The sequence below is a fragment of the Girardinichthys multiradiatus genome, chromosome 11, assembly GCF_021462225.1.
Source record: "Girardinichthys multiradiatus isolate DD_20200921_A chromosome 11, DD_fGirMul_XY1, whole genome shotgun sequence".
Classification (NCBI taxonomy): domain Eukaryota; kingdom Metazoa; phylum Chordata; class Actinopteri; order Cyprinodontiformes; family Goodeidae; genus Girardinichthys; species Girardinichthys multiradiatus.
Window position 1 is genome coordinate 17,878,540 of NC_061804.1, and position 18,276 is coordinate 17,896,815.

General features: G+C 38.6%; 1 protein-coding gene across 1 annotated transcript; it reads right to left on the reverse strand.

Annotated features, from left to right (window-relative positions):
• Nucleotides 1-100: 100 nt before the first annotated feature.
• LOC124876500 (sodium/hydrogen exchanger 6-like) lies at nt 101-17,585 on the reverse strand. The gene is made up of 16 exons (XM_047379334.1): nt 17,064-17,585; nt 13,409-13,608; nt 12,769-12,846; nt 11,741-11,817; nt 11,465-11,577; nt 11,136-11,241; nt 10,133-10,274; nt 9,263-9,368; nt 8,008-8,096; nt 7,011-7,124; nt 6,611-6,722; nt 6,139-6,292; nt 6,025-6,055; nt 4,311-4,399; nt 3,742-3,847; nt 101-3,012 (listed from the first exon to the last, which is right to left on the reverse strand). Exons 1-16 carry the CDS (start codon nt 17,341-17,343, stop codon nt 2,704-2,706), a joined length of 2,106 nt encoding a protein of 701 aa, XP_047235290.1. The 5' UTR covers nt 17,344-17,585; the 3' UTR covers nt 101-2,703.
• Nucleotides 17,586-18,276: the final 691 nt, after the last annotated feature.

An 18,276-nucleotide genomic window follows, 5' to 3' on the forward strand; every position in this document is an offset into this window, starting at 1 on the left:
CTTTTTTTGATTCTACAATAAAATACAATGAAAAATCTGTTTGCTGCTACATTTTAAAGCTATAAAATATGAAAAGTTCAATAAGTATGAAACAACAATCTGTGCCAACAAATGTGATTTTATTTTCTTTCACACCTGCTGGGTGTTAAACTGATGAAACAATTACCTTAGGATTACAGGCTGTCTCTAAAAAAAAAAAAAAAAAGTAAAATAAAATACATTTTCCACAAACAGCAGAAAGATCAAACATTTTTCACAAATTCAGTTTTAGCTCTTCTTGTTTTCCCCCCAAAAAGTCCCAAGTAGATAAATGTAAGAGAGAAGATAGATGTAGAAACGCAGAAACTCAAAGCACATTGAGAATACTGCTTGATGAAACCAGAAACACATGCTCAACCTAACAGGTAACAGATTTGTTTTATGACATCATCAAGGAGTCAACTTTCACTTCAATAAAAATAATTTTAAAAAAAAGTTCTTATGGAGTTTTCAAATCATTTCAGAACAGAACAAACCAACTTTTTAAAAGAAAGTGCAGAGCGTTATGTTAAAAAAAAAAAAAGACAGAACTTCCCTTTAGTTCCTTTTCATCCACTGCCATGAAAGTTTAGTGCCTATTTTATGTCACGTCATTTTTTTCTTCTCTCCATATGAAAGCAGCTCAAAAAAATACTCATAACTGACGAGATATGAGTTTACGGTTTTGTCTTCAAATGTTCGTATGCAATTGTTTGGATTCACCAACAGAGATTTAACAGTAAAAGCAGAGACGGAATTGGACACCGGAGTACATGGCATCAATCAGGTGTAATGTGATATTTAATTAAAAGGATCATCTTACTGCACCTAAGCAAAACAAAATATGTACAAAAAACAGTTTCTGAATAGGCACTTAAGTTCAAAACAGTCCAGCCAGCGTCTTTTCACCCAAGATGATGATGAGAACACATTACTTTTTTCTTTTAAGACACTCCAACCAGATGGAAACAGTAAACCCAGGAACAAATAGTAGCCCTAAAAATCTGGCCCCACAGACACACACACACATATTCAGGAAATAAAAACAGACAGGGAAGATCTGGTGCTGAAGTATAAAGTAAAAGGATGTGCTACAGTATGGGTAGGAGACAAGCGCCTGGAATAAATGTGTATCTCCATCCTCCATTTCAAAAGGTACCATGAGAAAAATCGGAGTGCTTCTTATTTATAAAAATGAAGTGTTCACCACCTGGTAGTAATGGTTGAAAAGCTACACAATAAATAATAAATACACAAACTAATCATAGATATAAACAATTTGTCCTGTTTAATAAATAAATCAGTAGTTAAAAAGATTCAAACAGGTGGACAGTGCTAGAATGTGTCCCAGAGAAGATACTTGGCTCAGTCCTGCTCCTTTAAACTTCACTCAGATGTTTACATAAACCCATCATGAGCGTCACTCCTTTTGGCCTTTTAATAATGCATTTCAATGGTTTTCTTTTTAAGGGTGGAGTGAAAACACAACATATAACCTTAATGAGTACAGACCCTCAGCATGACACAGACAACTCCTTGCTTTACAGTGGGTACAGAGTTTTAAGGGTTGAACGCCTCATCTTGATTCCTCCAAACTTTATTCTTGTCATCGTGACTATTCTTTGTCTCGTCTGACCGTACGTTTCTCCAGAAGGCGTTTGACTTCCATGTGGGAAGCAGCAAATGTCAGTAGAGCCTGATGGCGTTAATTTTGGAGTAGGGGTTTTTATCTTGGTCGGCATCTTCTCAGTGTATGTTGATGTTAAACTGGCTTCCCTGTGAAAAGTGATGCCAGCAGGTTCTAGCTTTAGATAACCTTGAGTTTTACCGGTTCCTCAACCCTTCCTGAACATCCAAATCTATTTCCTTTCCTCTGAGGGGAGCAGTTTTGAGTCGGATGATTGAGACTTGGACACAATAGTGTTCCAACAGGAGAAACACAAATCAAAACTGGTTTTCAAATAGATAAAGCTGGCTATCATTAAGCTTCTTGAAAGGTATCCACCTTTATCTTATTAAAACTCATGGACTATGCTTTAAATGTTGGGTCCAAGCCAGGAAACCAACCAATTTAAATGATCTCTACCACTTCTGTACATACCAAATATTTGTACCGCTACCGTTGAAGGCTTCTCTCTTTTTATTTGTTCTTCCTGCTCGGAATCCCAACCTTGGTTTGAGGAAGTTAAAACTGACAGAAAAAGTTAATTAAGATCAAGCAAAGAAAACAAAAACTCTCTGAGGACATATTAGTGAGCTTTCCCAAACGTAGTGTGAATAATCTTCAGAGGGGTTGTCATATTTAAAACAAACATAGAAGAAATCATCAGGGGGGAACCAAACCCCAGAGAACCCCAACATTTACACCTGTTTTAGTGGTTGAACGACACACGCAGAAACGTTGGGAGCTTTTAGAGACCACAGTAGTACAAACGAATCAGCTCAGACGACAGCCACACATCTAAGCCTTCTGTATAGGGCTGACTGAGAGGATTTTAGAACCGTAGTCTACATGTAGTGCATTAATAATCAAGATCACAAAGTTCTACCAACATGGTGAGCTGATACTGATTTCAAACTGCTTCTTAGACACCATATTGGTCCAGACAACACTGAATTTTTAGTGTACTATTAAAGCAGTTTGATCAAAGACTGACTTTTTTTTTTCTCAACAGAATCACCATCTTACAGTCTGTGCCTGTGAGGTTCAGAGCGCGGGGGAGAGGGTGGAGGTGGGAGGGTAACGGTTGTTGGGGGCTCCACTGGGTCCTCCATCGGCAGGACGAGCCGCGTGCCGCGGATCGCCACGTCGTGCTCTGCCAGGTCGAGCTCGCGATCCCGGCTTTCATTGAACGGGCCAGCGCCGGACTGCTTGGGGTTGATGGTGCGGGACCCGGACGCGTCCGTGCTGACGGTGACGTCCGCGTACATGGAGCTCACATTGGCGTCGTTCAGGATGAAGTCAGAGTCGTCGTCGTGAAGCTGCCCTTCATTCTGGGAGAAGAAAAGGAATGCAGGGTAAAAGGGTAAAAAGGCCCGAGGAACCCAAGAACATCAAAGATCAACTAAAACGTTGATCAGTTTGTAGTCAAAACCTAACGATCAAAGCTTGTTTTTTAATAACAAGTACGGGCTGCATGATACTAGAAGCCCATCTGACTTACAATGATATTGGCGTGAGTTGTGACAACTATATATTGGTGATATATTGTGCAGCCCTACTAAGATGGGGCAGTTGCCAGCATCAAGGCATACCAAGTTTTCAAAACCACAGCATTTTCTGTCAAACGGTTCCTAAACTGTACTTCCCTTTTAATGGAAAGCCGAAGAAAGAGCTGGAGTGAACAGAGTTTTGCTGCTGGACAAGATTTCTTTTGAGGCCTAAGTCCAAGTTTGCTAAATTCAAGACGGACCCTGAAGAACCCTGAAAAAACCTTAATAATAACACATAAAACTACATAAGTAACATTATTAAAACTGCCAAACCAAAACTGCTATCTTAGCAGAATCAATGATTGTTGCTTTAATGTCGTAAATAAATTGGTTCTAGATTTATATTATTTATTTTTGTGTAAGTGCTATGGCACCATGCTATGTTTACTTGCTTATCAAATCTTGGTAATTTTATGCCTAATCTTTTTGCACCAGTGTAAATCTGAGATGTGCAGCTGCTTGAGTTTATTATGCTCCTAAACTGTGACTATTTAAGCATTATGTCCAAACCTCATAGGCCTGTGGACTTGTGAGGCAGCGTGCCAAGGGGCCACAACAAGCCGGCAGAGTAGCAGTGAGAGGGGGCCCGCTGTGGGTCAGGAGGGGCTTCAGGTAGCTGGTGGAAAAGCTTTGGTCAAGGACATAATTCATTAAAACCGATGAGTGTCTATATTATTTATTTACTTATAGTTTCACCAATACTTCAACTTACAATGCTTTTAGCAATGGTAGTAAATAGAATTAATGCCTCTATAATGCTGAACATGACTAGTTTTCTTTATTTTTAAAAAGAATAATTTGTGCAAACTTTCAAGATCCAAATTGCAGTTTGAATTCATGATCCAAGTTTGTAAAATAAATAAAAATAAAGTAGGGCCAATATAAAAGATGTCAATACATAGATGTAAAAAAATAACATATCAGAACCAAAAAATCCCTTTAAACGTTCAATACCAATAGAAAGAGTTGTAAAAACCCTTAAAGTTTGTAAAGAGCTCCCTCTAGTGTTTGAATTGGAGGTCATCAGCACGAGCAACTCCGACATGACTTCAGAAAGGGACCCGCAGGTTAAAGGATACTTGTGGTCGAAGTTATACCAGATCCTGAAGGGCCAGGCACTTTCATGTTTGGTGCTTCTCCTCTGTGACCCGTCCAACACAGTTGAACTCTGGAGAGCAGAAGGCTTCACTTTAGTTAAAATTGATCTTTTCATATGATAGATCTCAAACTTTTCAGCCTGAGCTCCCCCACCCCAAATGAAGAACATTTTCTAGGCTCCCTACCTCAGTATTAGAAAAAAAATGGTCAAACTTATTTGACATTAAATGAATGAAATAAACAGATCTACATAATTATTCATTTCCTTCAGTTCTTTTATTACTTGCTCGTTTGAGCGTCAAAACTGAGAAGCATTTATTTTTGGCTTTGTTAGCTTTCAAAAGCAAAAAAAAAAAAAAACTACAAGCTTAAACAGCACCCTGTACTTAATAACAATAGAAGTAAAATTAATAATGATGATAATAATAATAATAATAATTGTATGATGAAATGAATTGTGCAAAGAAATAAAAAAAAACATTTCACAATATTATTGGCTGCATAGAGTTCAATTTCATTGTATACAGTGCGTTGCAAAAGTACCCTAAAACAAATAGCCTGTGATACAACAGAATGGTTTAGTTCAAAGCATTTTCATGTGTTGGAATGGCCTAGTCAAAGTCCAGGGCTAAAACCAATCGAGTGCCTTTTGCCAAAAGGTGACTCTCACAGATGATCTCCATCCAATATGGCTGAGCTTGAGGTATTTTGCAAAGAGGAATGAGCACAAAAAGCAGACGTGAAATGTGCAAAAGACTTGCAGTGAAAGGTTGTTCTGTAAATAAACGACTCAGATGGGCTGAATACAAAAGCACATTACATTTTTGGGATTTGTATTTGTAAAAAATCTGAATCATGCATCATTTCACTTCATAGTTATTTGCTACTTTGTGCTGGTCGATCACATAAAATCCAGATAAAATACATTCAAGTTTTTAGGTGTAGGAGATGAACATGTGAGAAAGTTCTAAAGGTATGAATACTTTTGCAAGGCATTTTATATATATATAAAATAAAAAAAACTATACACCGGAAAAGAACAAAGTTCAGTGAAGTTTTTTGGTAGAAATATCCACGAGCTTTTGATGTTGATGTGACTTTATCACAGCTTGGTGACTTGGTGATTCATTCACCACTGAGACTTTTCTCCTTAAACTGGTTTACATGAAGTCTCAGGCTTTTAATATAACTTTTTCTCAGCTTTATGTTTTAAGCTGGCAGACACGGCATACAAACAAGTCTCTGCTTATGTATTTCCTTTTACTGTAGCTCCAAAACACAATTTCCACCTGCATTCTGTCTTTTCCTGTCCGCATCTATCAATAGGGGCATAACATTACTATGCTGCTAAACATGTGTCGTTGCATGCATCACAGTTTCTCACATTGGGAAACACTTCGCACTATTAAGCTTATAAACCTCTCCTGCACCGCTCCTCAGATGTTGGTGCACCAACAGGTGCTCTGCTGAACATGCTTGCCTTGCAATAGCCAGTCACCACTGAATGGCTGGTTTGTTTGATCACCTAATGCTAGTTCTCCTTACAAAAACAATAAAAACTAAGTGAATAAAAAAATATCACTAAATTTAGATCAGAAATGATTTTCAGCCGCCCCAGTCATGACACCGGTTCCTCCCGTGTTTAAAAAATACAAAACAAAAGACACTGGATTAGACACTGGAATAATTACTTACAGAGTGCTCTTGATCCGAATCCACTCCCACTCTAAAAGAAATCGCAATAGTTATAAAGAGATGTAATGAAAGGTGCAGAAACAGAAATGCATGCAAACGGGTCGCCAGCCTTACGGTATGCTCATGAAAGACAGCATGGGTGTAGTGCCCCCTCCACAGACCCACACTGTGAAGAAAACAATCAGCAGGGTGGTAGAAAACATCATCTGACGGGCGTAAGTAGCTGTGTCCCGGATAGACAGAGCGAAGGTCATCGCCCCACGCAGACCTGGAGGAGGCATGAGATGAAACAGCGTCTGTTTTTAGGAAACTGTTACTCATGTTCTTGGTACAGATATCTGATAAAGTCACACTTCAGGAGGCCTGCATCATCACCTTAGTGTGGAATAGTACAAGTCCCTACAATATGTATATTCATGTAATTTAACCCAAAAAGCTATGTCTAAAAAAAAAAAACACTGTTCATCGAAACAAAAACCAAATCTCTGCACCTTATATGTTTGTCTTTTTATTTAATTAACTACATCCTAGAAATCTACACACACAGTTGTTTTGCTCCATTCAAAGACTCATATTTACCACTTACCTGCAAACATCATAACATGTTGAAAGTTCATTCCAATCTTGTTTCTTCGGCCAAAGTTGAGAAGGAAGGACAAGGGGTAGATGTTCGCAGCCCTGCCCAGAAACACAGCCAGCTGCACAGAACAGGGTCAAGGACGCAACTCAGTGAAGTAACAATACAACAGGTGGAGAAAGGCAGAGTGAAAAGAATTTGTGAGTAGAAACGTCACTGATCTGTCCTTTTATGTGTGCTTTCAATTTCCAATTTGGTTTCAGTTAACTGTAACTTCAATTAGAAACTGACTTGTTTTACTAATTGCTTCTGGAAATGATCGGCGCAGTTAGCTTATCATTTCACTGCGTTTTCAGCAAGGGCTTTTTTGCGTGTGTGCTGATCCAATGAAAAGCAGAGGGAAGGATACGAAGGCTCCAATGATGAACATCGGGTTAAAGACGTGTGACTGAAAGGAGAAGAGCGTCAGACCCATGTAGGAGAAGATGAAGTTTTCTGCCAGGAAGTTCAGCAGCTCAAACAACTGAAACAAAAAGAGATGAGCAATTTGTCAGAAATTAAGTTTTATCTAAATGTCAGCATGCAAATCCTCAACAAATGATGCTTTGGAAGCACAAACTGCTCATTTTTTCTTTCAACCTTTTAGTTTAGAGTGATTTTTATTGTTTTTTAAAAGCTCGCCAACTCTACAACTGAAAACCTTTTCTATTAATGAATTTATCCAGTGGACTGAATCTTGCAGCGAATATTCTAAGATTTTTTTCTTCTTTCAGTTGATAGTCGTACCTACTAAATAATGGAAATATCTTTACTGCCAAGACTTTTTCATTATTGTCAAAAACAGCTTGCACTCAGAACTTATGCTCCTAGTTACCCAAGTCATTGCCATGTTTATTGTTCCACAATCTTTGAAGACTTCAAAGCTATTTGACACATTGAAGAGAAGAATTATATTTTTATATGCTTTGCCATATTTGTGTATGTATTTTGTGAGGCTGTGCATCTGAAAACCTCAAATTGTTCTGCAGCATCAATGAGATGAGGTGATATTGTAGAAAACGTACATGAAATAAGCCCATCAGTTCTCAGGAATTACATCGCCCACTGGACTTCTGAGAATTTGCTGCAGTAAGTTCAAATCTGCATCCTCTTTTCTGAGTATTTGTTCAAGAGGCACGCAAGTTTTGCAATAATTTTTTTCTCCAATATCTGTTTGCTTTTAGTCACTGCAGCATTTTGTAAAGTAGTTTTCTTTCTTAATATATGCATAAGGTTTGATGCACCACACTGTATAGTGATTACATTATTGGTTGAGAAAATTCAGAAATTGCTGAGGAAAAAAAAAGCCTTAAAAAAAGACACGAATAATGATCTGAACACAACTGCGATGTGAAGTGTTGTTTTACCTGTTTAGTCCTGTCTTGAGATTCGCAAGAGAGATTGTTGTAGGTATAATGAGCCTGAGTGATCCCACAGAACAGCACCGCCACAACACCTTAAAGAAACCAAAATATGATTTCATCCTCTAATAGTAGGAGCAGATAGAGGGTTCACTACAGCACAGAGAGACTGAAATCATATATATTTATGATTGCTTTATACACACATGCAAAAATAAACACACACTCTGTTGCAATGAGTGCACTGAGAAATAAGCTATTGATCATGTTTTTGGACAGTGGAAGGTAGCTGGAGTACCCAGAGAGAACCCACACATGCACAGGGAGAACATTGAAACTCCATGCAGAAAGACCCCAGGCCAGTATTTGAACTCTTGTTGCTGCAAGGCAACAGGCGACCAGACCAACTGCACCGCTGGTCAAAAATTAGGTCCAGGAAAAAATGTAACTGCAATATTGTTTCTGAAAATTGTAATTGCATCATCATTTTGTTTGACTTCATACCATCACACAATGGTCCTACCACTCCTTGTGAGCTTTGTATTCCCCCAGTAAAACTACACATTCATGTGTGCATTAGGAGCAGTTACAGTCTATCCAACTGGTCAAATATGCTCTCAATATGCAGATCCTGAGTTAAGGACATTTGAAATATAATATCCTATCAAATATTGCAGCCAAGTAGCAATTTGCGATAGCAATATTACGCACACTAATTATGTGACTTCATGTACTGAGCAGCACTGAAGAAAGGCTCTAAGACTCACTCGCAACAACCCTCCTTGGTGTGGAAGTTGTTGCTCAAGGATAAATATTAGTGAGGTGTTTGAAAATGAAGTCAGAGAACGTACAGAGGGTGTAAGAAGTTATTTAAAACAGAAACTGTTGCTCCATTTTAGGGGCTTTCAAACCTGTTTCTGTTGGTAACATGCTGGATCCTGAAATACTTTTAGTCTCAGAGATAAGTTAAATATCTACTTTCTGTAGGACAGGCGGCTTCAACTAAAAGTCAGAAAGGTCTGTAAAAGCATTTTTTTTTCTTAAGCAAAGGTCCAGAACAAACATTTTATGTAATATTATATTTTCAGTCTTTGTATTGCTCTTAATTATACATCTTCAGGAGAACTCGAAATCAACTTAAAGACTTCAGAAATCAGCTACAAAACTCTAATCAGGGCCTCTGTACTTTAGAAATATTTTAGGTCAGGATTTAATTGTCTGCTATTGAAACGGCATAAATGCTCTATGGTTGCAGATGTACCGGTCATCCCGCAGGCCTCTGCCAACAGAAAGGTGCTCCAGGACATCAGGAAAAATAGACCAGTTTCCAATAAATGGAAGTCCCTCAGCTTGGTAAACTTTGTCACGTGAGGACAACTTCAAGTTAAGGAACAAAGCAGGGAAAGTCTGAAACAATGAAAAACAAATATACAGCACCCTGTACTTTTAACGGTGCCCTTAGTGAAATCAGCGTAAAAGGCAATAAAATAAATCAATATTTTACTGCAGTAGAACAGTAGCTCATTTCAGGGGGGAAACAAATAAAGGCTAAGACAGTTGCCCCACAGTTATTGGCATTCTTGACTTAAATGACCATGCATAAAGGTTTATTTTGCATCTGGCGAGAGTTTCAGGAGCATTACAGATCCTCTAACCTATTTAAAAGTGAGGATCGGGGGCTTTTCCATTTGCTAATCCTTTGCTTTACGCCAAACCCATCTGGAGTGTTTGTTGTCGATAAGTTCAAACTTAGCCTCATCCGATCAAAACACTCAGATAAAGTGTTACTAGGAAACTCCATAGGTTCATATTTGAGATATTTGGACAGAAAAGGCTTTTTCTTGGCATGTAGATATCATTTAATGGTTGTTTGAGAGGCTTTATGATGCCACTCTTTGCTGTAGCTTTGGAGGTTTTATTTATTTCAAATATCCCTTACCATCAAATCAAACCAGAAGTAATAATGCTACAGATGTAGAAGATCCTTTTAGTTCAGGCTTTTCACACAGTTTTTCCAGGTGGGCTATTTGACATGGAGGGCATTGTATGTTTAACAATATGTGAGAGCTTTGCAACCAAAAAAAAAAAACATTTAAGGTTACACTTATTTAATCATTAAATAAAAGGATATGAGAGCAGTCATGATCCCGGTAGCCACACCAAGAGAAAACGATCCACTGAAGACACCCAGGAAGACGCCGAAGGATTTCACCACAGCCATGGCTTCAAAGCTGTGGCTGTTGTCCCCTGCAGGCTGATACGCCACGATGGAGCTGAAGGGCGATTAGAGTACACGGAAACATTTACAAGGAAAATAGAGGTTGAGCCCTTCTGGGAATACAGGAAGAGAAAGTGGTCAAACACATGCTCGTATTTCCTTAGAATCAGAAACACTGTCAGGCATTAAACCAGACTTGCAGCAACTGAAACACAGCTGGGTCTTAGAAAGAAAAACAACGTATGTGAGGTTTGCATGCTGAAGACTAAGTTGAAGCAACAGCTCCACTTGATTTCCATTAAAAAAATTGATCACTCACTTTTACAAGTTAGTAAAATTATAAAAAAGTCAAATTTTCTTATTTCAAGCATGGTAACTGGAATATGAAGCAAACTGAGGATGAAACATAAAAAGGGGAAGAAGGGGCTGCAGTGGCAAAGTGATACTGAGGAGGGGAGTGATTATCCTAAAGGTGACTTGAGTCTACATTTTCATTCTAATGCTGTACCACAAGCAAATGCACGCTGTCCACCCAGCCCAAACCCACCCACCGAGGACTAAATGTCTGGTTTTCTCCCAGCCATTCTTCAATCTCTGCAGGCATAACTGAGCTGTCCTCTCCAGTGGAGGGAACAGCTCCAGCTCCCTGCCTGCTCTGCTTTTCAAAGCGCAGGAGAACGCTACATACAGAGATACATACATACGTACGGGCAGGCGGTCAGTGACACAGATGGGTGGAGAAGGGCAAGCAGTGAAATGACAGGGATGTGGATGTTAGTGTGGTTCATTTCCACATGGAGAGTCACAATTAGCTTAAAACAGTACTGCATATGGGCACTGAAAAGAATCCTTTCCTAATGCATTTTTAAACCAAATTATCAGGGCTGCACAGTTCTGCAGGGTGTTTGCTACTTACGACGAGAGGACAATGGCCACAGCATCGTTGAGAACACTCTCTCCAAACAATAAAGCATACAGGTCCACGTCTACCTTCAGCTCGTTGAAGATGGCCAGCACTGTCACTGAGGCAAACACAAACAAACTGTACAACTTCAGAACAGGATAAATACACAGGAAGCCCTCAGACACGCTCTCCAATGAAGCAAATGCTTACATGACATCACTGCATGCAAGAATTGTGAGTTTGGGAAACCGTGTTTCATGCATTTTTCATCAAGGAAGTCAAATGCCTCCTTTCTTTCATAATTACATATTAGTAACTAAAGCTTCGATGGCACTCCCTACCTGGGTCTGTTGCTGAGACGATTGCCCCAAAAAAGAGGCAGTCGGTAAAGAAAAAATCCCCTCCAAGCTGACCCACAACTTTCATGAAGGACACAAGGCCATACATGATAAGCCTAAAAAGGAAGCACAAGTTATTACACATGTTCAATCTTTTAGCCATTCAACAAATAAGCTTTAATGTATTTATTTAGGTTAGTGGAACAGGTTATATAACCTAGTGGTTAAACAGTAATTCCTGCCCTTTATAGTTATATCAAAGAAATTCGGCTGACCTACCCAATAACAAAGCAGGATATGACTGTTCCCATGAAAGCATAAGCCAGGATGGAGCCAATGTTTCGGAAAAAATGTCTCTAAAGAGAAGGAGGATAAGCCAGGACATCAAAATCGATAAACTAAACAATTAAACCAGTTATTTTACAGAGTTATTAATATTCTTACATAACCTCAACATTTTCAAAGCACATTTACAGTTGAAACCAGACATTCACATACACTGTATGGATTAAGAAACCCATTTATGTTTTCTTAATATTAGAATATCCATTTCTAATATTTTCTAATATTAGAATAATGACAGAATTTTTCTTGTTTTTTTATTCAAAAACTTACATACACCACGATTACTATGAATTAAAAATAAAATATGGGAAAACCAAGATGTCTCAAAGCTGTATAGGATCCTGATAGGTTTGTTCACAACATTTGAGTTTAATAGAGGCACGTCTGTGAATGTATTTAGCAAACCTCAAACACACTGCTTCCTTGTGAGAATAAAAGAGCATCACAAGTCTGGTTCGTCCTTGGGTACAACATCCAGGTTCATCTGTTAAAATGATTATATTCAAGTAAAAACAACATGGGATTGTTCAGCCAACATACTGTTCAGGAAAAAGACTGCTTCTGGATCCCAGAGATGAACGTGCAAAACGTTCGTGTCATTATGCACAGTGAAACAAGGCCTGTACCAACATGGGCTGAAAGGCCACTCTGTGAAGAGGAAGCCATTCCTCCAAAACATAAAAGGCCAGATTACAGTTTGCAAATGCACTCTGGAACAAAACCATCATTTCTGGAGACATGTCCTATTGGTGTGATGAACCTAAAACTAAAGTGTTTGCCCATAATTAACATTGTTACATTTGGAGGAAAAACAGAACAGAGAAATTTGAACTACTTTCTGAGTTGAGTCGTTTTTAATGTCAGACAGTAAGAGAAAAAAAAGGCTGTGTGTTTTTATACACTGCATGTATATTTCTGATAAAATAGGCCACTCATTTCCTGAAACCTTTAGAATCTCTTACCCTTTTTAAACTGTAACCTGCATGGAAGATTATGGGAGGCAGCAAAATGTTGAAAAACACCTCTGGGTCAAAGGTCACCTATAAAAAGAGAAAAAAGTTATAATGTTTTACACCTATTTCTGAATTCTCTTTACTTTTCTCTGTGCATGTGCAAGGAGTCAGATTTTACTACAGCAGCCAATTGAGTCTATGGAAATCTCTGTTCTGTCACATCATTTACTTAGAATTAAATAATGTTCAATAATACATTTAATTATAATCCATATTCTGGGTTAGCATAACTCCTAATAATCTGTCTATTTGTATCTAGATAACAACTAAAAATGACTACAGCCTTCCAAAGTGGGCCAGCCCATCTTCATCTTATCCTATTGCCCAGAGATTCCCAGATTTAGGGTAAGAACCCTACTCTGGGTTTTGAAACACAAAGCAGAGGCAAGATGATCTCCAGAAATCAAAATAAAATCTAAAAATCACTGCTAAAAATAGTTGTTAGTTAACAACAGCTAAAAAGGGGATTAAAAATGTATAAAAACATGGTTACATGTTTTTTCCAAGTTAATATACTTCCGCTATACATCACTGCTACAGTCATTTTGTGGCTCAGAAGCTAAAACGTTCAGGAAACACTGCTTCTTGCCTTTCGTAGCATCTCATCATCCTGCACTTGGTGGTCTTTGGCCCGGCTCACTTCCCCCTTAAGCGTGTACTCGTAGAACCTTCCGCTGACATTGACCAGTAAAGTGGCGGGGCTGGCGTTGACGGCACACTCGAGGACCACGTCGCTCGTGCTTTGGGGCACGTGGATCCCAAAGCGCAGGATTACACCCACCAAGAGACCTTTGAGTAAACATGAGGGTAAAAAATGAAGACGTCCAGCTTTGGAAAAATCATGCAATCGCAATATTTTTTTAACCTTGCGTTGACAATATCAAGTTCCAATGAAACCACTTTTTCCTCATTCCTTTGTTCTTCATGTTACATTACGATGCTTACAACTCTTTGTGGTAACAAGACCACTCTTCAAGGAGGAAGTGATTACTGAGGGAAGACACTAAGTTAGCTCTTTTCGGTGCCAGTGAGGGGCTTTAAATTGAATTCAGATGAAGCACAGAAATGTGTTGGGACCCAGCCATGGATTTCAACATTAAACTCCGGTACAAACTCTTCTGGAACTTTTCAAGATAAAGTGCATTAACCTTCTTCCGGCACAGCCAGGAAACGGGATAACTGCGGACTTCCTGTTGCTACATCCGCCCTCTTCCACCGGTGATCATCGGGATAGGGGAGACAAAGCGCGCTGATGTCTCTTTGCTGGCAAACAGACATAAACTCTTCAACTGGATCCAAGGATGTCATATGATCATCGATCATATGCAAAGTTAAGTACGAATGAAATACTGTCTGTGTATCCGGTATTTTCATTCATGAACGGGGAAATTAAGGTGTAAGAGTTCCTTACTTTTTCCTCTGAGCCCTGCAGAAGCAAATTGTCCCAGAGAAGTTCCCTACAGAGAAGCGGTCTCTATGAAGCCGAGCGGAGCGGCCTCCCAGTCTGGAAGGAAGACAGCAGAGACCGCACCACCGTGCAGTGTGGTTGGCGGACACAACGAGCCGTTTTCATCCACAGCTGGAGGTTAGCGGGAAGCTAACCCTTTGTTCACAGAGCACCTTCAACTCCCCCCCCCACAGCTAAGGAGGTCAGCTGTGGCTAACCTTTGTTCAATGTGGATACCTTCTTCAAACTTCATCGTCGCTTGGACAACATTCCTCACCACAATTCATGAGGTTAGGTTTGGGCAGATTAACAGTTAGGATGAAATGATCTGAACATTTTAATTTTTGTGAAGTTTGGTTTTGTTTTTGTGAAACTCGGCTATCTTAGTGCTAGCAGGCTATCTGCAGCACACATGCCCCGTTTGTGTTCTGTGTTTGTGTGTTTTTAAAGTTAAGTCAAACTTTACTTGAAGGGTGATTTTAAACAAGATTGATCATAACTTTTATTAACGGTATTTTAAAGGTATGTGTTGATTCTGGTGCTAAGCTATTAGCTTCTTTTGTTAGCTCAACTGCTAACCGGTAAGAACACGTGCTTGCTACTAAAGAGTATTTAACAGAAAGGTTGTTAAGTTTTCAATCCAGTAAATAATGTGTCCCTAACATCATTTACTAGAGTTGATAACTACGTAAACATCATTAAGCCCCATTTCTCCAGAAAGATTTGGCTCTTTTCCAAAATACTCCCTTAATAATATTTCTTCAAATATTATTTGAATAAATAAAGGCAGTTAATTAGACACCGTTGAGAAATGGTCATCCAGAAGGTTTGTTTTATTCAGCAGATCATTATTTAAAACATTGTTTTATTAAAATAATATTTTATCTGATCTTGCATTGTGAAGGGTTGTCTAAACGTTTGCTGATTATTGCTTAAGTTAGTTCCAATACTAACTTAACTTTATTTCCAGATTCTTCAAGATAATCCGTGGTTCTCAAACATAAACATTGCATGGTAATGTTGCATCATTCTTTTGGTCATGATTTCCAATCATCTTTAATCAACTTGTTTATATTGTACATAGCCCATTAGTCTTCGTTATTCTTTAATTCTGCTTGGTAGTTTAGTTGGATTGTTTTAGCATAGTAAAGAGTTTGTTGATTGAAATATGTTTGACTTTGAGTTGACTTATTTTTGTTAATAAATTCTTGTATTTCAAGAAATTGTGTGAATTCATTCCATATATGTGCAGAGTTTATGCTGTTCAATAATGTCAGAGCTCGCCTCATACCTTTCTATTTTGTCCTAATACCATCGCCTTACTGGGCTGGTATTCACAGGACAACCCTTAACAGACCGAAATATTATTTGATAAAATATTAATATTAAATATTAAATAATCTCAGATTCATAATTCCAACAAATGTATGATGCTGTTTAAAAAGGAAACCTTCTCTATGATAAATCAACATATCCGTGGTTCAGTCATGGTAGGAGAGAGCAAGACTTTCAAGAGATAATAGAAAGGCTGATCAGCATACAGCAAAGTTTCTCGGTTTTATTCTTTTAGGTTTTCAACCTCTTGGTCTGTCGTGGAACATGCTAGCTTTGAAAATACGCATCTACAGTCCTTACGGTATACATAAAGAGACTGCAGTTTATATATAAGATGCTAAAGACAGTTCTAAATGTCAGCTGCACCATTTTGTCTTTTTAAATAGTAAAACCATGTTTTTACAGCACAGATCTCTCAAATACAAGTTATGATGTTACCTCTGCTCCTCATCTAAATAATCGACTGCTCACAGAATGAAGGCTGGAAAAACTGATTTTAAATGTCCCTATGTCTTCTAATATTAGAGCTCATAAATAAAAATAATACAAAAAATACAAAAAGGCCAGAATGGGGCATGTTGGCAGCTGTTTTGGATGTAATCTTGTAGACCATTTTTTGTACAGTGGAATGGCCGATTTCAAATTCTTTTGGGGCCTCTTTAATGCCCTCGCCAGACTAATAAACTGCTACAGTCTTTGTTGTAAAGGAGCTCGCCATGGTTTTCACTCTCCTTCAACAGTCAGGAGGACACCAAATGTCGCAGGTTGACACTGGGCGACTTTCCTGTAAAATGCTGAGTAACAATGTTCTAATAACCTGTACCTGATGTGATACTGTTTGTCATTTTAAGGGGAAGTACATATGCGAGTGTTTGATTCATTTCTCAAAACTGCATCTTTTAACACATTTTACAGAAACATTTACAAGGTATTATTTATCTAGCTTTTTGAATTTTTCAGTCTCCACAGTATCCCATTACGGTGTAACTTAGTCACTTTTACATTTGCCATTTGTAATGAGAGAATCTATAGATGTAGTTTATATGCCTTTGGTGGATCAAAGGTTCACATAACAGCCCTAATATGGTCTGTTAATAATTCATTTTTAATTGGAAAAGATAAAAGAAACAATAAAAAATAAAAAAAATAAAAGATTTCCAAGTGACCTGCATTTATATGTCATCTGGAGACCCGACCTCTACATAACTCTGTAGGAAATGACTGCCCAGTTAAATGGTTTTTTTAAACATAAGAAGTATAACATCATTATTCACAAACTGTGAGTAAGTCTGAGATGCTCCATGTTCCCTGACACGTAAGGAGAAAGCGTTTAATTGGCTTACAGGTCAGGTTTAAGCAGCTGACTGTCTCCGTCACAGGCGGCCAGTCATGAGGTGTCTTTCATTTCGACCTGATTCGTTAGCTGATTGACACGACGGTTAGCTAACGTGAATGTTCTTACCGTAGATCATAGCGAGCCCCGTTTCATGGAGGAACCTGAAGCGGCGGTGCTTGAACAACCATATGGTGAGGATGGTGAGCGTTAGCAGCATTATGAATATCAGCAGGTAGGCACTGTCCTGTCGGTGGCTCTCCTCAGCCATCCTCTCGGTAACGTCATTGTCCAGAGCAGCGTTCCCGTCGCCTTGGCCGCCGACGAGTAGGACCGGCAGGAGGAAAGGCAGCAGAAGGGACGCTTTTGGCGGTTTGTCACCAAGGAAGCGCCTCATTGTGAATCCCATTTTGGCCTTGTGTTGGGGAAGTTACATGTGTCGCTTAAATTAGCGCCGCTTTAGCTGAAGAAATCGCCCCTCTCAGTGAAACGCAACTGACAGCTCCTTCCGCAGCCGATACCAAAACACAGAGACTTCCGGATCTTCAAAATAAAAGTCCCTCCGTGACCAGTTTTTATTAGGAGACCAACAGCGACTCGTTACGGTGCAGCTGGAAGAAAATAACAGTTTCATAATAAAATTATATAATTTCCTTCCCCCCAAACAATTGTTAAATCAACGATATATTAAGTGTGGAGGCAGATATATAACAGCATTTTTTGTTCTTTATTAATGTATTTCCTGTTTTGTTTTTCGAAAGTATTTTGAAATTTATTGGTGGTGGTGTTATTGCTATTGTAATTGTACTTTAATATAATAGGTGTTTTCTGTGAAATTGTTAGGTATTATTTAGTAAACTCAGAGGCAAGAACGATACAATCAAATTTACTTGCAAGGGTAGGTCACACTCTGCAGTGCAGACTATAAATTGTTGGCACCCCTGTTTCTTTATTTATACAGGTCCTTCTCAAAATATTAGCATATTGTGATAAAGTTCATTATTTTCCATAATGTCATGATAAAAATTTAACATTCATATATTTTAGATTCATTGCACACTAACTGAAATATTTCAGGTCTTTTATTGTCTTAATACGGATGATTTTGACATACAGCTCATGAAAACCCAAAATTCCTATCTCACAAAATTAGCATATCATTAAAAGGGTCTCTAAACGAGCTATGAACCTAATCATCTGAACCAACGAGTTAACTCTAAACACCTGCAAAAGATTCCTGAGGCCTTTAAAACTCCCAGCCTGGTTCATCACTCAAAACCCCAATCATGGGTAAGACTGCCGACCTGACTGCTGTCCAGAAGGCCACTATTGACACCCTCAA